At 43.2% G+C, this 22,307-nt stretch overlaps 1 protein-coding gene across 1 annotated transcript; it reads right to left on the minus strand.

The window, feature by feature from the left end:
• Positions 1 to 2,243: 2,243 nt before the first annotated feature.
• Positions 2,244 to 18,895, minus strand: LOC149450672 (uromodulin-like). The gene is made up of 10 exons (XM_089691609.1): positions 18,745 to 18,895; positions 17,761 to 17,820; positions 16,879 to 16,971; positions 14,696 to 14,904; positions 11,000 to 11,154; positions 8,518 to 8,757; positions 7,565 to 7,721; positions 5,953 to 6,025; positions 4,770 to 4,808; positions 2,244 to 2,692 (listed from the first exon to the last, which is right to left on the minus strand). The coding sequence occupies exons 2-10, from the start codon at positions 17,804 to 17,806 to the stop codon at positions 2,628 to 2,630; spliced, it is 1,077 nt and encodes a 358-aa protein (XP_089547735.1). The 5' UTR covers positions 17,807 to 17,820; positions 18,745 to 18,895; the 3' UTR covers positions 2,244 to 2,627.
• Between the last annotated feature and the right edge of the window lie 3,412 nt (positions 18,896 to 22,307).

Consider the following 22,307-nt stretch of genomic DNA (forward strand, 5'->3'; position numbering starts at 1 on the left):
GTACAGGGGGTCAGCACGCAAAGGATAGGAGGTCAGCAGAAGAGTGTAAAGGGGTCAGTAGGGCAGTGTACAGGGGTCATCAGCGCCAAAGGCAGGGGTCACTGCTGGCAGGGCAGAGCCTGGATACAGACAGCAGACCTCCTCCTCTCCACACAGCACATAGATGAACCTGGATTCCTGTACAGTCACATTCTGCAGGCTGTGTAGCTGGCTACTGCAGCTGTATTAGCATTCTGACCTGGGAATTTCACAGGTCAGAACCAGGGGCGGACTGACCATTTGGAAACTCGGGCTGCCCGAGGGCCCGGGGTCAGTAGGGGGACCCATGAGATGCCCCTGGTACCTTTTTCATAGGCTTTTTTGAGTTTGGGCAAGGACACAGGGGCCCCATGATCCCCTATTGTCCGGGGGCCCCATGAGTTGTCAGTCCGCCCCTGATAATACCCCCCCCTAAATTTGATAAAACACACAGTAGACATTCAGTAAGGGTTTACATCTACTTAAAGCAGCCTTTCTCAACCTTTCCAACACAGAGGAACCCTTGAAAAAACATTCTGGTCTCAGGGAACCCCTGCTAAAGATCACTATATCTACATCTCATGATACATTGGTGTGATGGTCAGTGGGAAGAATGCTCCTTACACTTGTGGTCATTGGGAAGAATTACCCTCTTTCAGGTAGTTAAAAAGGTCAATGGTGTCAGTGGGAACTTATCTGAGAGGCAGACATTGCTCAAGGAACCCCCTAGCAGCCTCTGGAGGAACCCTAGTATTCCATGGAACCTGGTTGAGAAACAGTGACTTAAAGAGACCAGTGTCTACAAGGCCTAGAGTAATCTGTCCCAACGCACTTCATCAGCAGCACTTCCTATGCTTTCTCTATTACAGCTAAAGCACATTATCAATATGGCTGCCTGGGACCCAACCAGTGTAAATTTTGTTGACTAAAATATTTTCGTCGATTTAATTAGCACTATTTTAGTTAACTAAAATACAACTAAAACAATTCAGATGACTAAAATGATACTAAAACAGGGGTCAGGAGTATTTAACACACAGAGTGCAGGGGTCAGGAGTATATAACTCACAGAGTACAGGGTCAGGAGTATATAAAACACAGAGTATAGGGTCAGGAGTATATAACTCACAGAGTGCAGGGGTCAGTAGTATATAACACAGAGAGTGCAGGGGTCAGGAGTATATAACTCACAGAGTACAGGGTCAGGAGTATATAACACACAGAGTACAGGGGCCAGGAGTATATAACACACAGAGTACAGGGGTCAGGAGTATATAACTCACAGAGTACAGGGGCCAGGAGTATATAACACACAGAGTACAGGGGCCAGGAGTATATAACACACAGAGTACAGGGGTCAGGAGTATATAACACACAGAGTACAGGGGCCAGGAGTATATAACACAGAGAGTACAGGGGTCAGGAGTATATAACACAGAGAGTACAGGGGTCAGGAGTATTTAACACAGAGAGTACAGGGGTCAGGAGTATATAACACACAGAGTACAGGGGTCAGGAGTATATAACACACAGAGTACAGGGGTCAGGAGTATATAACACAGAGAGTACAGGGGTCAGGAGTATATAACACAGAGAGTACAGGGGTCAGGAGTATATAACACACAGAGTACAGGGGTCAGGAGTATATAACACACAGAGTACAGGGGTCAGGAGTATATAACACAGAGAGTGCAGGGATCAAGAGTATATAACTCACAGAGTACAGGGGTCAGGAGTATATAACTCACAGAGTACAGGGGTCAGGAGTATATAACTCACAGAGTACAGGGGTCAGGAGTATATAACACACAGAGTACAGGGGCCAGGAGTATATAACACACAGAGTACAGGGGTCAGGAGTATATAACTCACAGAGTGCAGGGGGCTGAAGTAAAAATGCACAGAATGTAGGGGTCAGGACACACTGGCAAAAAAGACAACCAAAAATTATAAGGTTTGGACTGGAGTTCCACTTAAAGCACAGATACAGTGTATAAATGAGGGTAGCCACAAAGCAACAGGAAGAGTGTTGTTCTAAGGATCACCAGATCAAAATAAAGGGGGAAAAGGCCTGAAAAAAAGAAAAATGCAACCACTAATCTAAGGGCCAGTGAGCTGCAATATATTACATTTTGGGTTTTGGGGTTAGCTATGCCTTAGGAGGCACCTTTCCCTAACCATAGCACCTGCAATGACTGAATATAAATGCAAAGAAACACCTTGAATTACATTACTTTGCAGTTTATTATATGTAAAAGAACAGTAAAAAGTACAGGTTGTGCTCACCAGGGATACAAAATATCTAATATATTGTCCACTCCATCAACCATTCTTGCCGTACAATAAATACAACACAATAAATAGCTCAGATATAAAGCCGGCACCTCTAAGCCAAAAGAGCAGATTATCGGCACTGTACAAAATGAGTAATAATCAGGGCGCATAGCGGCGAGGTTATCCTAGGTAGCGTTATATATGATGCAGCCAATAGCATACACAGAAAATGAAATAGATACAAGATTCCTTCATAACTTCTCTCTGCCGAGAGCATTGGGGTTGACGTTACGACAAAGCCTCATGGTGCCCGGGATAGTTGGTTCTCGAAGACTTTACATCAGCTTCATCAGGATCCAGGAGGAGATCAGAGCAGACAAAGTCCAAGGCATGGAGAAACCTGGAAGAACACAGAGAAGATATTAGGAATGGAGAGGGAAGGGCTTCATCTTCCAATAACATCACATAAGAGATATTAGGAATGGAGTGGGAAGGGCTTCATCTTCCAATAACATCACATAAGAGATATTAGGAATGGAGTGGGAAGGGCTTCACCTTCCAATGGAAGATCTTCTGTTCAGTCCTAAGTTTTCATTGTAGTTGCAGTCTGATGAAAGCCAACTTTTATACCAGATTGTGACTATGGAAATTTAAAGTGTATGTACAACCATGGATGCTATAGAGATAGAATTCGAACCCTTGTCAGTCCAACTGCTATGGGGCATCATTAGAGAAATTTACCCTCATTTACCGTCAAGGTGACAATGGTTTTACCAAAAAGGAATTGAGGGAAAATCTGCTACAAGAACTCAAACAGCAATAAAAAAGCTGGCAGGTACTTTGACCTTTCTATACTCTACTTAATAAAAAAATGATTTCTGTCTGTGTTGTTGTTGGAGATTTGCTTTCACTTCCGGTTTAGTAAAACAGTTGCCACTGGGACAGTAAGTAAAGGGAAATTTCACCAACATATCCCAAGATGGCAATAAAAGCCCAAAATGGAGTCTTATCCTTTCCAACTATTTCTAAAGCTGAGAAAAAAAAAAGCTGGATGTACACATTAATACAGAGATCCCCTCCACTTCAGTTGTGTTGACCACATAGGAAGTGATGGGAAATCTGTCCAGTGGGGGGAAAACAATAAATACCACCCAAAAAAAACAAAAAACATTTTAATACAATATTGGTGTCATGGAGCATTATGTGTTTTCCAAGGACAGCACAACAGAAGCTGTTTGCCTTCAGACTGTCTCTTTCTAATGGAAAGTCTCAATCATTGCTAACAACCCTGTAACTTTATGCTTTTATAATAAAACTAATATCAATAAATTTTTAGATAATACTAACTGTGGGGGGAAATGGGAAATTGGACATATCTCTATGGAGGAGTTGAATATTGTTGTGGCCAGTAACAGGCTGAAAAGGAGACAATATTTTTGCTGAGCATTTTTCAATGCAAGTAGTGTAAGTACCTAAATGTGACCTGGTATCGGTCTTTTGCAGTCCCTGTACAGCAGAGGTAGAATGGGAGAGAAGCACAGTGGCTAAGTGGTTAGCACTTCTGCCTAGCAGCACTGGGTTCATTGGTTGGAATCCCAACCACAGCACTACCTGCTTGGAGTTTGCATGGTCTCCAGGTACTCTAGTTTCCTTCCACTCTCCAAAGACACAATGGGAGGTAAATTGGCCCTAGCATGTGTATGTATGCATGCAAGTTAGTGACCTTCGATTGTAAGCTCCTTGAGGGCGGGGACTGATGTAAATGTACAATATATATGTAAATTGGTGGTGCTATATAAGTACCTGCAATAAAATAATAAATTAAAGTGAGAGGAAGAAACAGCACAAGGATGGAGTACTAATCATGTGCTGCATGCAAAAGTATTTACAAGGAGCATGCTGATAGGAGGAGGGGTAGATTACCTACTGCCCAATCAGCTGACTGGGGTTGGGGAGAGGACACCACTGTATTCCTAAATGTAAAAGTTAAAATGGCAATATCCTGCTGGCTGTGCTGCGTGGCAGATTTGTGCAAATCTCAGGAATGGATAGACAGAAATACAAATCCGTTGGCAGGTAACATGGCTCCCCTATCTGTTATTCATCTGAAAATTGAGATTATATCGTGGAATTCAGCATTAGCCTCTTTATGCTGGTGGCAGCTGGTGCTTTAAATGGGCTCTGATATCCAAAGGTCGATAGGAGGGTCACCTGATCACGCTGCACTGTGATTTGCTGCCCAGTGCTGACATCATCCGGAGCCAATCCTACCAACTGCTGATTATCGGTAGTTGACTGTGAGCTATTGGTGACAGCTCGGTCACAGTTCTGGGGGTGGGGCATATATGCAGGGGATGGATGTTGAGGTCCACCTGCCCTTTCCCCACATATAAGGGTGTTGTTGCTATAAATGGGTTGAACATGTTTAACTACACCTCTTTACACCATGAGAAGTCTCAATGTAAGAGTTTACTTACCGCTAGCAGAACTGACATCTATATCGTAAGACTTATCAGCTGGAAATAAAGAAAAACATTTCTGTTAATTGGAGATCTCAACCGGACTGAGACTCATTCTTCTGGATATATCGCAGTCACAAAGACAGCAAAAAACATGATATATCATTATGGCTAACTCATGCAGGCTCCACCTCCGCAACATCTCCAAAATACGTCTGTTCCTAACCCCAGACACCACTAAACAACTCATTCACTCCCTTATTATCTCACGACTCGACTACTGCAACTCCCTCCTCACCGGCGTACCTCACCGCAGACTATCCCCGCTTCAGTCTATCCTGAACTCAGCGGCCAGACTCATCCACCTTACCAGCCGCTCCGCATCTGCCACCCCCCTCTATCATTCCCTCTATTGGCCTCCACTCAGTGTCCTCCACCCCCCTCCATCATTCCCTCCATTGGCCTCCACTCAGTGTCCTCCACCCCCCTCTGTCATTCCCTACATTGGCCTCCACTCAGTGTCGTCCACCCCCCTCTGTCATTCCCTCCATTGGCTTCCGATTCCCCAACACATTAAATTCAAATTACTGACATTGACGTACAAAGCCATTCATAACGCTGCCCCAAACTACCTCACTGACCTGATACCCAAATACCACCCAACCCGTAATCTTCGCTCCTCACAAGACCTCCTACCCCAATCCATCAGCCTGTCACCTACCCTCCTCACCTTTAGGCTCACCCTGAAAACCCATCTCTTCAGGGAAGCCTACCCCACCCTCACCTAACAGCCGATCTCCTCCACTCCTTCTACCACTCCATCCCCCACAGCTATTTCCTCCTGTACCTCTAGCCCCTCCCTCCTAGATTGTAAGCTCGAAAGAGCAGGGCCCTCGAACCCCTCATGTATTGTATTGTTACTGTATTGTCTCATGTACTGTCCCCCATTGTAATGTACAGCGCTGAGCAAACTTTTTTGGTGCTTTATAAACACTATATAATAATAATAATAATATTGTATGACATTTACATTCACTGGAGACTGAAATAATTGTGTTGTGTTCACCGTAGACATTAAAGCATTTGTAACCCCCGACAATAAACCCAAACAATGGGTTGGTCTGGAGTTGGACTTTAATACATGTGACTGAAGAAACACGGAAAATTACTGTAACAAAACTGTGAACCTGAGATGACTTACCTGCATCCAAATAGAGACTGACTGTTCCTGCAATGTTCTGGGAACCAGCTGATCTGGATTTAGGGGGGCAGGTCTGTAAGGAAATAAAAGTAATTCAACAGAAATTCCAGACAAGTGAAATCAATGAAGGAACTGCAAATTGTATCCAAGAAACACCACAGCTATGCTAAAGTCACAACGTCCCCTTCATGTTCCTTTATCTGTGTTATCCTCACAATGGAAACAGTGGAGGATGCGGGCGCACCAGGTTCTTCCATCACTCCAATGGTGAGACTTCCCTGAAATAGTTTGCATTTCCCCTCCACATTGGTTTCAGTCACTCTAAGCCATATTCCCCAATCACCTATTTATTCTACATTGTATCGGGGCAGCATGGCACCATCCATTGTCTTTGTTAGGAATGAGCATGAAACCATCCATTGTCTTTGTTAGGAATGAGCATGAAACCATCAATTGTCTTTGTTTGGGATGAGCATGAAGCCATCAATCATCTTTGTTAGGGATGGACTTGGGTTTGAGCCAAACCCTAGCTCAACCCATGTTATGGCTGCAGCAGTGGGCAGAACTGTGAATTCTGGTGGTGGTATCTCAGTATCAGACATTACACACAGCAATGTTCTACCTGCTTGATTAGCAGCAGCAGATCTGGTATTCAGGAGGGAAACTGGTATCTTTATGCTTGCTGTTCATATATTTTTGGCCCATAAACACCTCTATGCATCTTAATAGGGCTGTGCAACGATCAAAAAGCCAACTGTGGACATTTGGGCAGTACAGTGGCTTGATGGTTAGTACTCTTCGACTTGCAGCACTGGGGATCTTAACCTCCCAGCCAGAACACTAACTGCATGGAGTTTGCATGTTTTGTTTGCGTGGATTTCCTCCAACAACATGCTAGTAGGTTTCTTGACACCTGTCTAAACTGTTCCTATCAGGGATTTTTTTTCTCAGAGAATAGGTGCAAGTACTCTCCCCTTCCAAGCCACTCCTTTTGCCCACCCTCCACCCACCTCCAAGTACTTTCCCTTAATTTCACCCCCTACCCACCTTCCAGTATCGGCCCTTTTGAAAAACACAGCACAAAGTATCATTTTGTATTGCTAAGTAATTTGTTTGGACTTTGTTAATGATAACAAAAAGCAGTAAAATAGATCCCCCACAGCCAACGACAATAGCCCCCCCCCCAATAAAATACCATCTTTACAATAAATCTAAACCAGCAACAATAGTTCCCCTTACAAAAACGAAAACCTCAACAATAGATCCACCATAACAATAGACACCCTTTAGCAACAATATATTTGTCAGCAGCCAACAACAATAAACCCCCACAACTAAATACCCCCCAACAACAATAGATCCTACCCTGCAGCAATAGATCCTCCCAGTAACAATATCGCCCCTAGCAACAACTGACCCCCTTAGCAACAAAAGACCTCTATTTCCCAGCACTCCTTGCCCTTACAATCATTCTATGCTGAAGGTGCCGGAACTGAATCCCCCTTGAAGAAAAGCCCCGGTTCCTAATAAGTGGGTATGGCTAATGAAGCCCTGACTGCTCCTTCAGGCACAGAAATCACAGAACACCCTCTATGTGTACGTTGAGTCTTACCACGGTGCAATTATCAGTGCAGAGTTTAAGTTCAGCAAAGAGAAAGACGGTGTTAGAAATGGCGATCTTGAAGACTTTCATAGGAAACCGAGCTTCAATGCCGACTCCATTGCTTTCCACTTTTAGTTGGTCAGTAGATATATCACTAGATGGGCACCTGGATACAGAAACCTTTCATCAGCTTTCAGTTACTGTAATCTAAAGATTAGAACACAATACTGGTACATACTAATAGAGCTGATCAATATATGGGATATGTTCAATATATAAATACTGTGTCTATCTATATAAATATATATAGGTATACAGTATATATTATAGATGGACAATACATGGCATGTCTTCATTATTTTATATGTATTTTATAGCTGAACAATTCTAGGCATGTGTTCATTATATTGTTCCTGTTATTCAGAATTAGAGTCCTCAATTCACATTTTAATTGGTGGAGTCATTGTGCCGTACACAAGAAATGATTATATGCTCTGTGACCAGTATTTCTTCACACCTCAGACCTACTCACACCTACATGATTTTCTCCCTGATGTATTCTCCATTGAGATGAATGAAATACATCAAATTGCATGTATTGCACTCTGCTTAATTGCAGCATGCTCCATTTTCCTCCAATGCGCACCAACACATTGCTGTGAACTGGACTTGTAATAAACAACGGATTGTCAATGCATTGGGCCTGCCTTGATCAAAGGAACCCATCACATGTGGTGTGAATGAGCCCTTCAATGGAAAACATTCTGTATCAAGCAAAAATTAATGTTAATAAATGTTAATTATGTCACTTTAATAAGTTGCTTGACCAGATTAATTCAGAACTTCTTGGCAACACTACAGCAACCTACCTCCTAATATGATATCTGTTTCTGGGCAATTAGTGAATTATTTCTGTAGTCAAAGACCACATAGAATTGCTAACCTGTGTGCTGTGTACTTACCCGTCCCGAAGAAGATAGTGTTTGATGGAGCTTGAGTTGATAGGAGAGGCATAAATATTCACCACTGAGAGGTTGAAGGTGTTGGCATCCAGATCTGGTACTTTCACGGAAAGGTAAATAGTATCTTCCACAGTCAGGATGGAATCGTCTGTGAGCGCGACCGAATATGTGTTATCTGTAAAGGCTGCCATTACGGCTGTATAACTTGTACCTGCTGTAGTTCCGTTTATTACTGCGCTCCTGGAAAATAGACACAAGACAAAGGTCACCTACCAAGAAACCCTTGTAGGTATGTGGCCATGCGTCTATGTTATCACACAGAGAACTGACATTATTTGCAATGAGGATAAAGAACAAACCTATTAGCTATTTCCTTTAGCTCTGTGTGTTCTGATGGAAGAGATGAATCTGATGTACAATTTAAAAAGCACCACAATGGTTTTAAAATGAATGTTTATAAAACAAACAAAATAAAAATACTTTGAAAGAGAAATATTCCAAAAACTTTTTTTGTCCGTACATCTCTTGTGGGGCACAGGAGTGCACTAACTCTTCTGTGACCCAGATTGCCCGCTATCATCTGACATGGCACAGCCTCTACAGGCTGTGGAAGGATCCCGACAGAATTGTCAGGATCCATTTGACTGTCTGAATGACAGCTGGATATGCCTCTCAGCATATGAATGAGAGCTGGAGCCAGCTGCACCCACCCCCTCCCCTGACCAATGCTTCTGTGAGTGCTGGAGGAGCAGACCGGAGAGGACATGACTGACAGTCACTTCTCTCCACTTGGAGAAGACTGAGAACTGGGCAGTAAGTAGTCATGTGATTGCTCACATCTCAGTCTTAGAGCCAATGTGGGGCAGCTGCAGAAACACACCAATTACACCATTATGGCAGCATACAGACGAGTATCCAAAAAACCAAACCAGCGCTCATATCTTCATGCTGACTAGGGGTACTGTGACTGTCATTCACTGAGGTGCAACCCTTGGAAGATCGGGAAACCTTGTAACTGGTGAAGAAAAGCAAAAACAGGGCGCACTCTCTTCGTGCATTACCGCGGTGAAACACGAGCTTATTAAAATGCATGAAAGTGCATAGTCACAAACCAAAGGAGAGCTCTGAAGAAGGGAGTACGTCTCCCGAAATGCGTCAGCCTACCTCATCAAGGGTCTCCCGTCATTTTGGACCGTCACCACTGACTCTTTGTCTCTGTTTTTATCTCCTTTGGTTTGTGAGTATGTACATTTATGCATTTTAATAAACTTGTGTTTCACCACGATAATGCATGAAGAGAGTGCAAAGATGAGTATGTACTAACATTTATCGGGAAAGTTGATCCAGGGAATATCCGATTGCCTCTCGGGGGATCAGGAAGGAATTTTTTCCCTGCAGAAGCAAATTGGATTGCTGGGTTTTTTGCCTTCCTCTGGATCAACTGTGGGTGTAGGATTATAACTTTTTTTTTATGGTATAACTGGATGGACATTTTTCTTTTTTCAGCCAGACTAACTATGTAACTATGTATGTTTATTACTTTTTAAATCCAGAAATCTAGAAGAAACGTACCTGCAATATAAGAGCTTTTATATTCACCTGTCAGCCCATGTCTCCTATCTGTCCTCCGTTCCTGTGCTCCAGCCTCCACCAGACTCCTCAATATTCAACATTTCTGAAAGAGTGTCTTCCATTGCATGCCATGGTTCCTTCTCTGACCCCAATGTCCATACAGGACTCAGCAGTGTTGTAGGGTGAGGAGGAAGGAACACACAATGTGGCAGGGGACCCTGAGGAACACTGAATGCCACAGAGTCTCGTGTAGGCTTTAGAACTGAAGCAGAAGGAAGGTAGCAGACACAGGCCGTGAAAACTCTTCTATTGCAGAGACATTTCTTCTAAATATTTGCCAGAGTTGCTGGAAAACACTTTGCTAAGATGGCTTACACCCATGTGTCCTCAGAGAGTTGAGCTCAGTTAGCTAGCTTTTCCTTATAATTTATTAAGGCTTGGTGCAAGAGGTTTACCCAACTTTTAACCTGTTATTGTTAATAAAGAGTTCATGTACATTTTTCTATAAGATCTTCTGTTGTGGAATCTTTAGGATTGTGTAATGCAGACATGTTAGACAACCTTATGAGACTTGATTTTAGAATATATATATATATATATACACACCCAGGGTTGTGGATAAGGAGGTAGCACCAGTCCTCCTGTACGGGGCCCAGGCCAGCAGGGGGTCCTGGGCATCTGGGTGAATTGGATGTGAGCAGGGAGGGTGATCAGCAAGGCATGTGGGGGGGGGGTTACTGGAAATGACCCCCTGTATGGCTCTACCTGCAGTTTTTGTAGCTGCTGACTTTTTTTTTCAGCTGTAACTCCACTTTAAGCACCTCATACAAGAGTATATGAGGCAATCCAATGTCATAAGAGATGGCCAACATAGATTTCTGAAAGACCAACAATGTGTAATAATAATTACCCGAGTTTTGGGTGCAGGGTCACATTAAGCTTGACATCCATATACAGCGGGTAAGAGCAGGAGACATTCATGACAGCGTCATTGGCTATTCGGATCGGATCCGTCTCGGCAAAAATATTCAGCTGATTTGTGTATGTGATATGGGTTGTATTTACCTGTAGAGAGAGGAAGCACATAAGTCATTAGACGAGGTCAGAAAACTCCCCGCCATACAGTGATCTGCACATTTACAGATATTTACTATTAATGTCAGTGTATTCCCTGACAAGTGAAAAAGGTCGCCTCCAGTTTTGTTAAAGCAGAACTCCGGCCAAAAACAACCAGATAAAAATAAATACCCCGCCTTCTATCGTGATCCCCCGAGAACCTTTTTCCTTTTCTTTTTTTTTTACTTTTTCTTTCTTCTCCTCTACTCTTCTTTTTTATTCTGTACTTCAGCTGAATATGATTTTTTTTTGGAACCTGAAGCGTTTTGTATAATCGCTGGACCCATTTTGGGCCCAAAGGATTGGTGTATCCTCACTCCTCTCATGGGGTTCCGCATAATGCTTTGTATGCTGTCTTCATGTTTACTTACGGATTCATGAGAACCTAATGGACCTTTTGGGCACATAAACTCCGTACACAAAGAACAAAAACAATGTTGGTATATTAACCACTTCCAGTCCGGACACTTTCACCCCCTTCCAGTCTGGACACTTTCCCCCCCTTCCAGTCCGGACACTTTCACCCCCTTCCAGTCTGGACACTTTCCCCCCCTTCCAGTCCAGACACTTTCCCCCCCTTCCAGTCTGGACACTTTCCCCCCCTTCCAGTCCAGACACTTTCACCCCCTTCCAGTCCAGACACTTTCACCCCCTTCCAGTCCAGACACTTTCACCCCCTTCCAGTCCAGACACTTTCACCCCCTTCCAGTTCAGACACTTTCACCCCCTTCCAGTTTAGACACTTTCACCCCCTTCCAGTCTGGACACTTTCCCCCCCTTCCAGTCCAGACACTTTCCCCCCCTTCCAGTCTGGACACTTTCCCCCCCTTCCAGTCCAGACACTTTCACCCCCTTCCAGTCCAGACACTTTCACCCCCTTCCAGTCCGGACACTTTCACCCCCTTCCAGTCCAGACACTTTCACCCCCTTCCAGTTCAGACACTTTCACCCCCTTCCAGTCCAGACACTTTCACCCCCTTCCAGTTCAGACACTTTCACCCCCTTCCAGTTTAGACACTTTCACCCCCTTCCAGTCCAGACACTTTCACCCCCCTTCCAGTCCGGACACTTTCACCCCCTTCCAGTTTGGACACTTTCACCCCCTTCCAGTTCAGACACTTTCACCCCCTTCCAGTTCAGACACTTTCACCCCCTTCCAGTCCAGACACTTTCCCCCCCTTCCAGTTCAGACACTTTCACCCCCTTCCAGTCCGGACACTTTCCCCCCCCTTCCTGTCCAGGCCAGTTTTCAGCTTTCAGCGCTATCACACTTTGAATGACAATTGCGCGATCATACAACACTGTACCCATATGAATTTTTTAGCTTTTTTTGAGACAGATAAAACTTTATTTTGCCGGTATTTATTCACCGCTGGGATTTTTATTTTTTTGCTATATAAATGAAAAAGACCAAAAATTTAAAAAATTTTAAAAAATTATATATTTTTCTTATAAAATTTTGCATATAAATAATCTTTCTTCATAAATATTGGCCAAAATGTATTCATCTATCTTTTTAGTAAAAAAAAAAATTAGTTTATAACCAAAAAATAATAATTTTTGACATTTTTATTTTATTTTTTTAATATTATTATTTATGGGGTTTTTTTTACATACTGTAATACTTGTGGGGGGTGATTTCTTTCTTTTTTTACACTGATTGCTTTTACACCCATAAAGGCTGTAAAAACAATCATTTCTCCTTCTCTCTGGCTGCATTCCTGCAGCCATTGAGAAATACTATGTGAGCTGTGATTGGTCACAGCTTATCACATGGTACAAGGCTGCTGTGAATAGCCCTGTACCATGTGACCTCTGTGATCATAGTAGTAAGCAATGATGGCAGGTGACATCTTGTTTACTGATATTCATGTGATCACTGATTGGCCAATCAGTGATCACATGAATCGGGACCTCGTACAGAGGGTCCTGTACAGTGATCTATGTTCCGTTGTGTCCGGAGGACACAGCGGGCACCAAATGAGGTGCCACGTGCTCCCAGGGAGCGTGTACAGGCAATGGATTCAGGGGTTGTTTAGAAACATCCACCCGCATCGGCAGCTCTCCCGTCCGGGAGATGGATGGAGATGGAGGATACAGTTTACCTCTTTCAGAGGGTGGGGAATATCCAAGCTGTGTGGAAAACGCTTGGGACGTGGCTCTATGACATTTTCCGGGGTGTGACCTTCTACCACCCAATGGTCGCCCCCATTTTCTCCTTTTCTACTGATGAATCCGAGATCTTCATATGCTAATCAATACTGCACTTTGTTATGTATCTTATCATTTCATTACACATTGTAATCACATTTCTAGGTAACATAAAGCATAATGAATTTATTATGCTTTATGTTACCTAGAGGAACTGCATGTTTATTCCTCTTCACTGATATTTCTATCCTTGGATTCATCTGATGACTTAATACTATCAATAAACTCCATTGTAAAAAATAATAAATAAATACCCCAAAGATAAGATAACAAAATACATGCAAAATGCAACTTCAGTTCAGTGATTCCCTTTGCTGTATTTTTTTTTTTTTGCCAATTTATGTGCTCACTCTGACGGCCAGTGTCAACCCACTTTCTCTGAGCCCAGGTCCCCCTTGGACCCCACACCCCCAGCCTGTGACTGTACAGTAATAAGAGAAGCAGATGACTGATGAGCTCATCTCTCTGTCACTCTGCTCTCTCCTCCTATCAACATAATCTTTGTCAGCACATGAACTAACTAGCTACTTGTGCTGCTTCTCTTTCTCCCAGTTGAACAGGGACTGCACGAGGCTGAAACCAGATCACGCAGAGGTACCTATACTGACTGTATTAAAAAAATACATTTAATGATGTAAAAAAATACAGAGCTGTGTTATTTGTGTCTTTTATATCTGCCTGGAATTCAGCTCATCCTTTTGCATGTCTCTTTTAACTAGCCAGCTGCTAAAGAGACATCCATGTATGTGGGCCCCCAGCTGGGGCTGTGTGCGTCTTTTCAAACACACAGCGCCCAGCAAGCCACGCCCCTGCTCCCTCCTCCCATGCAGATGCAGGAGCCAAACACACCCCTTCCCTCACTATCTCCTCTACAAACCGGAAGTTCGGGGAAGGATGCAGACTTGGAGGACCCGGTGGAAATGACCAGGGACACCAGGTATGTATATGGGCGGGGGGGTGTAACATCATCAGGGCATTGGGGTAACAAAAAAATTCTTAGGCATTAGTGCAATCTTAATGTGTTCTGTTGAGCCTGGGGCATATAACAAAAGTATTTGTTTTGTCATTTCTTTTCTCGCAAGACTAAGTAGCAGAAATATATAGAAGGTGAAACATTCTTCTGAGAACAAAGACCAAAAAAATACCATAACAAGGGTTCTAAGTTTTCTCTATTCCATTAAAATCCTAAAACAGAATATTTTTGTCCATACATAATTTAATGGATCTGTTTTTATTTCTCTGGTATAACAAACAGTCAGACCGAGTCAGGAGAACTTACCTCAGTACTAGTGTTACAGTCATATTTTGTCAATGGACGATCAATGGTCATCTGTGGTATTCCATCAAATGTTTCATTTACTGCCCAACACTCGGGGTTGGGGCTGTTCAGCCTTATACTGGACTTATTATAACCATGTGCTTCCAACCAACATTCTGGCATGTTTATAAAGAAATGTCCTCCATCACAAATCAAATGTGGAAACGTTCCTGTAAAAAGAGTAAATTCATTCAGCATTTCTGAGATGAGAAGGTGACATACTTGATGTACATTATACACTATAGGGGGTTTCTATATATACCCACTTTGGGGTGGCAGGAGTGACCAGGGACTGGGGAGAAAGCAGCCAGAGAGTCAGAGTTAAAGCCAAATTAAACTTCCAATTTACATACAGTACAGACTGTTGGTGGTCAGTGTACCCCCCTTCCTTACATTGGTGGTCAGTGTACCCCCTTTCCATACATTGGTGGTCAGTGTAGAGCCAATCAGGGCTTTTTTTCAGTGGGAATGTGGGGGAACGCAAGGGGTGCTGAGGTGTGCTGGTAGGTCTATTAATGCTGGCTGCTTGGTGGTCTATTGTTTTCAGTGGGGGATCTATTGTTGCTGGGGGTCCAATTGTTGCCGGTCAGGATCTACTGTTAAGAGGGGGTCTACTGTTGCTGGCTGCTTGGGATCTATTTTTGCTGGGGGGTCCATTTTTACTGGAAGGGATCTGATGTTGAATTAGAGGTCTACATTGGTGGTCAGTGTAATGTCTCCTTACATTGGTGGTCAGTGTAATGTCTCCTTACACTGATGGTCAGTGTAGTGCCCCTTACATTGGTGGTCAATGTAGTGCCCCTTACATTGATGGTCAGTGTAGTGCCCCCCTATATTGATGGTCAGTGTAGTGCCTCCTTACATTGGTGGTCGATGTAGTGCCCCTTACATTAATGGTCAGTGTAGTGCCCCCTTACACTGGTGGTCAATGTAGTGTCTCCTTACATTGGTGGTCAGTGTAGTGTCCCCTTACATTGGTGGTCAGTGCAGTGTCCCCTTACATTGGTGGTCAGTGTAGTGCCCCATTACATTGGTGGTCAGTGTAGTGCCCCGTTACATTGGTGGTCAGTGTAGTGTCCCCTTACATTGGTGGTCAGTGCAGTGTCCCCTTACATTGGTGGTCAGTGTAGTATCCCCTTACATTGGTGGTCAATGTAGTGCCCCATTACATTGGTGGTCAGTGTAGTGCACCGTTACATTGGTGGTCAGTGTAGTGCCCCGTTACATTGGTGGTCAGTGCAGTGTCCCCTTACATTGGTGGTCAATGTAGTGCCCCATTACATTGGTGGTCAGTGTAGTGCACCGTTACATTGGTGGTCAGTGTAGTGCCCCGTTACATTGGAGGTCAGTGTAGTGTGCCCTTACATTGGTGGTCAATTTAGTGTCCCCTTACATTGGTGGTCAGTGTAGAGCCCCTTACATTGGTGGTCAGTAGAGCTAAGGGTTCCGTTTGAACAAGTCAAGTACCTTGGGTTTTTAGGCATTTGGATCCCAGTGTTGGTCATGTCCATAGATGACCATTGATATCTCCAGGGAGACCCCACCTTTTGTATATATCATCTGTCCCCCACCAGATCTGTCATTCAGCGGGAGTGAAGACACAAGAGAAGACTTATCAGAGGCAGAGTTTGCTCAAGGAACCCCATGCAATCTGTGGAGAAACCCCACGATTGCACAGAACTCGGGTTCAGTCTGGTATAGTCTGGCACACCGGAGTCCTTCAGAAGCTGAAGACTCTTTTCAGGATTTCCCCGATACAGACCTCCCTAAGCCACAAATCTGGGTGCAAACAGTGATTGTTTCTTTGGGGACACGATAAGCCGACTTCAGTTGGGTCTTGCTATGGTCTCCTGACTCCATATTACACACAGCAATCCCAGTTTGTATGTTTATCTGCAGACAGTCAGATTATTCCTGTACTCTCCACCATTCATGTTCAGGAAGTCGGGGGGCTCATTCACACCAGGGCACTCCATTGCGGTTCATTTAGAATCCTGATGTAAAGTGACCATTGCACCTTCCCACTATTTAATGTGTTCTACATGCACCTCATATGGTTTATTCATAGAAATACATTTTATTTCATAAATTCAATATTTCATTTCAAAAGGCTCCCATTCTGACTATATTATATCATACCATACCTGAGTCTGTATAGAACGTTGTATTGCACACGCAGGTAGTATTATTTTTACAATACTCATCAGAGTTACAGGTTCCACATGCAGACGCAGCCACTGGAGAGACAGAAAAACATTAAAGTGCGCCCCGTGTTCTCCACAGCAATCAAAGTTCTCCACAGCAATCCAATGATTGTCCAACCGCTGCAACTTGTATCCGAGTGTTCCAATATACAAACGTCTACCAAAAGTGTTACAATTCATAAACAAAGTGCTCCACAACCCTCTTCCCTGCGTTGTAGTCACCCGTGTTCCTGAATAAGGTGAGGTTCACATATATGTAGGTGCCGGAATTTGTGTAAATCACACGCATTCCTGCACCCTCAGGCAAACCACGCTGATATTCAGCAGATACGCGGGGCTGCCATTCATTCCTAATTTGTTTTGTTATCTGTTGATCCTGCCAGAAATTCAATGCTCTCCTGTGGACTCTGCAGTCTTATCTCATACAGGGTTATCAGTCCTGTCAGGTCAGTTTATTGCCCCTTCCTCCTATCTTACACAGATGAGGAAAGGGGGAAGGATTTTGTAGTCCTATGGCACTGCTTGTTCATAGATACAATATGGAGAGTGGGCAATGTCACAGGAAGGCTGGCAGGATCACCAGGTGAAAACATGTGAAAAAAGTCTGAAATAAAAGAAAACTAATGTAGCCACCACTAAGAACCAGCAAGCTGCAATATTATTCACGTGTTTCAATACATTTAAATTACAGAATTAATCTCCCTCACTCTTTCTCTGTCCATCTGCCCTTCCCCAATTGTGCCATCTAATTTCCGGGAACTATCGCTGTCTCTGTATTCCAGATGTGTTATTATAGGATAAAAGGACATCAACGTCACTCACCCGCCATGGCAGCGCACAATACAGAGAGCAGCAGTGTTGTCTTCATGGTTATCAGGGAACCTGGAAAATACATCCAGTATGAGCAACCAAATTCTGTTTGTGATTCAGCAAAAATTTGAAAAAAGAAAAAGAAAAAAAGAAAAAAGTCCTTGCTTTATTTTATATATAGTTTTATACAGTAAAACCCAAAATAAATACAATGGAAGAAGTCCATATATGCTACAATTCATTATCTTTATTGACTATGTAACATACTAGACGTACCAAAAAATGTTTATATATATATATATATATATATATATATATATATAAACTAGAAATATACAATAAGATTCAAACCAGTAAAGTAATACAGTGAAACCCAAAATAGTACAAAATAAATACAATGAAAAAACAAACAAACAACAAACATCCATATATTTTACAATATTCATTATTTTTATTGACTACGTAACATACCAGACCTAACAATATTTGATAAGAAATTATTTCATGTATATATATATAAAATTATTATTTTTTATTATTATTATTATTAAGAAGAAGAAGAAGAATTTAAAACATGAAGTAAAGAATAAGAATCAAACCTGTAGAGCAATACAGCAAAACACACAATAAAGTAAAACAAACTAAATACAAAGAAAAAAAACATTCATATATGTTACAATATTCATTATTTTTATTTACTAGGAAAAAACAATAAGATTCAAACCATTAGAGAAATACGGTGAGCTCTGGTTCACACTGAATGCGACTTTGATATCACGCTGCTTCACATAAAGTAGCGCAATTACAAAGCCGCAGATCAGTGAATTATCTTGATAACCAACCAGCATTCTGAAAATACAGAGTCACCAATGGCAATCTCCATCGTTCTCCCATGACATCCCCTCCCATCATGGAGATTGTACAGCTTTAGAAAATGACAATTGTATCCTTATTGTCTGCTATCAGTTGTAAATGACTTAGGAATTGTATACTAACCGATAAATGTGGTTTTCAAACGTCCCAGGTCTTCACGAAACTTCCAGCAACTTGATGATCTTCCAACAAGTGCGCAAAGTTTTTTGACAGGTAAGCTTTGCTACCTTTAGGAGAGGCAGTTGGATGTTGGAGGGGTTCTGTGGACAATTACTGATCTCTCAGCTTCTTATATACTCATTGGTCCAGATGGAATGCTATACGTCTACCTTGTGAAGAACGTAGAAGATGGAGGTTGGGTGACGTTAGAGTAAATGGGCCTCACCTGGGCAGGACTTAGCCCCGAGCTGTCCCGATTTAACTGTAAAGCAATTGTTATTGGTTGAAGTATTTTTCTGGAGGCATTTCACGCGTATAGCTGGTATGAAACGTCAGCAAGTTCTATTACAAAAATAAACTTTCAACATTTTAAATATTTGTTTAAAACACAATTTCAGACACTTTATTTTTTTCCATTTTAGACATTCAGTGCCCAAAAATCTGTTATTGACAAACTATAAAGGCAATAAACCTTAGGAAGACACTTCTCCTATTTGTTGCTTTTTAGTCTTTACAAAACAGAAGATCAGGCTTTTGAGGTAACAAACCCCAACAAAAGGTATAAACAAACCCATTTTATTGTACAACAAATATATTTAAAGTCACATAAGATCATATACGAAGGACTGACTATACTGATGGTGCTAGACTTCCATATACTGCATCCCACATACCACCTAAAGATGATTAGATTTACTATGATACACAAATGTGTCACAATGTAGCTATTTCCCTATCATAGTGCTGGTGATCTAGTGGAATGGGACGACTCAACATATTTCACAAGAATTACTTTCTCAGGAGTGTATTGGAAGTGTATGCATGGTGATTGCTTGCCAGCCAATTACACCACTGATAAGACCATAAAACCTCCCACCGGAGCATAGAGAGGCACCAAAGGAAAGAGCGAAATACTGGAACTTCTAGCTAATGATGACAATCTAAGAGCACCCCTAAAAATATCCCCTTTGATAACCTATTATGCAGGTATTGTATAATAACATCACCCCTGTTGGATCCCTTAATGTGTCCATACTTCCTCTATCCACTTAAAAAATACCTAGAAGCTCCTATTCGATTGGATCACCAATGTGGAAATAACTACATTGTAACACATTTGTTCATTGTAGTAAATCTAATCGTCTTACATAGATAGAGCTGGTCAGTGGTGTGTGGGGTGGAGGACTAGCACCCTCAGTTTAGTCAGTCCTTTACATATGACCTTACGTGATTCTTGTACATTTTCAGATGTGGTACCTTTCTCTACCAATTTACCTGTTACACTCTATACAATAATTCTACTTTGGGTCTTTATCATACACAATGAGGTTGGAAAAAAGGGCAAAGAATACCTGTTGATCCTGCCAGAAATCCAGCGCTGACCTGTGCTTTGTGCATCCTGTAGTCTTATCTCAAGCCTCTATGAATTATGGAACACCTCCCCCTGGTTTAGGAACATAGGCTGTCTAACAGCCCCTTTTACTTACCTAAATCTAATGTCTCTTGTCAGTTCTTGAGTCCTCTATTTTTCCTACAGCAGAGTAGGAAGGTCCTTCTCCAAGTGACCACATCACTGTATGGATATAGTCAATGTCTTATCTTTCCTGTGGTGGGGTTCTCTCAGGATCCAGAAGACTGCACAATGAGAAGACGTTACCATACTCTCCCTTTCGGAATGGCACCAGTGACGGACCCAGACTGTCATGGTCTAGGATCGGGTTTGAAGGCCAGTGGCTGTAGAAGTAGAGAGGTTCACACAGTAGTCAGCTGGATGAATACACAAGCAGATCCCCATAGCAATAACACAGGCTCAACTAAGGTGTGGGGTCTAAGTACTAGCCAATCTTCACCAGAGCTCCTGATGGTGGGGATGGGTTTCACTTTCATGCTAATGCCAGGTCACGACCCTCTGGTTTGCCTCAGCAGGAAGAACGCAAGTAGGGGTCAGGTAGCAAATGAAGCAGAAAGGAGCAAGCAGAAGTGTAGTCAATGAACAAGCCAAAAAGTCAGTAGTGAGCCATAGCTGGATGAGATCAGATGGAAATAGGGCCGGCGCTACCACTAGGCAAAATTGAAAGCTGCCTAGGACACACTGCACTAGGGTGCACCCATGGCCGCTGGGTTCCCTACTCTCTCCCATGGCCTGATAAAGGGGGGCACTGGGGTGGGCTACCCCCCCCCCCCCAGATTTCAGTTGTGCCCGCCTCAGGCTAGTGTTTCCATGGATGCTGTGCCTGGCCACTGAGTGCTTTCCCCTATTCCCACACTCAAGGCTGGAACAAGGGGAGAGCAGCCTGAAGCCTCAGAAAAGCCTGGATAGGAGAAATGACAGGAGAGAACCAGAAGGTGTGGGCTTTGCTTTCCTCTCCTGTCATTGGAGCAATGATCCATAGGGTTTCGGGAGGGGTTGTGCTAAGAGGAGGGATTGGGGAGAAATTGGGCTAGAAGAGGGGCTTGGGAGGGGTTGTTCTAGAAGGGAGGGAGTTGTCCTAGGGGGGGGGGTAGGGTGAGGAGAAAGGATTTGTGCTAGGAAGGGTAATTTGGAGGGGTTGTGCTAAGAGGATAGATTTAGGGAGATTTGTTCTAGGAGGCGGGATTGAGGAGGGGTTAATGCTAGGAGGTGGGATTGAAGGGGGAGAGGATGTGTGCTAGGAAGGGTGATGTAGAACTACAGGTGAATTTCTATTTTTTTGGGGTGGTGGTGGTGAACGTAGCTGCCTAGTCGCCTAGAGCACAAAATAGTCTAGCGGTGGCCCTGGGTGGAAGCATATATGAGGAAAAAGCCAAGGGTTGATAAAATGTGGTAACAAAGAGAAAGACAGCAGAAGGTATGCAAGGGGCAAGACATCAGCTGGAGAGAGCACAATAATCGGACAAACAGGAGGTTTAGGGACATAGCTTAAAGGGGAGCTTTACCGAAACCACTTGATACAAAATATTGTTCTTTAGGAAGGAACATACATTCCACATAATAATTATGTTACCAAAATTAGTGTGTGCTCTAAATTTCCTCCTAATTCTTCTTGCTGGAGGCCACCATTTTACTGAAGCCCAGAACCCCCGAGCAGCAGTAAATCTTCAGGCTGTCAGTGGATCAGCCTTTACATATTCGACACAATGCCGAAAATAAAGAGCAACTGAGCATGTGCAGAAAAAGGTGAGATGGTGTATTACTCGATTTTAAACAGTATGGGTGGGGCGCATGCGCAGCATTCCCAAGATGGCGAATGTGTAGCAGGTGAGCTCCGCCAATCCACTCCTACAGTCACCACAGACCCAGGAGTGCCCTTTTCCACATCAGGACGCCCTTAAGCACACCCATGAGATAAACTGGGTGGTGGAAACAGTCCACGCCGCCTCCCCTGGATCTGAGGCTTTCCATTCTGGATCGCTTCTTCACTAGGCCTGCATCCCCAGCCTCGAGTAGCTGCGGAGGCCTGAGTGAGTGCTCAGGAGAGTCCACTGAAATGACAGGGATGGACACAGACAATCCTGCTGCTCTGCCTCCTAATCCTGCATCTCCCTAC

The sequence above is a fragment of the Staurois parvus genome, unplaced genomic scaffold, assembly GCF_062004578.1.
Source record: "Staurois parvus isolate SC_StPar_1 unplaced genomic scaffold, SC_StPar_1.0 ptg000565l, whole genome shotgun sequence".
Taxonomy (NCBI): Eukaryota; Metazoa; Chordata; class Amphibia; order Anura; family Ranidae; genus Staurois; species Staurois parvus.

Coding starts and splice junctions, on each gene's coding strand:
- LOC149450672 (XM_089691609.1), bottom strand. CDS start 17,806: ATGAAGACAACACTGCTGCTCTCTGTATTGTGCGCTGCCATGGCGG. Junction 14,905..16,878: donor AACGTTCTATACAGACTCAG/GTATGGTATGAT, acceptor CTCTTTTTACAG/GAACGTTTCCACATTTGATT. Junction 6,026..7,564: donor GCACTGATAATTGCACCGTG/GTAAGACTCAAC, acceptor ATTTCCTTACAG/ACCTGCCCCCCTAAATCCAG.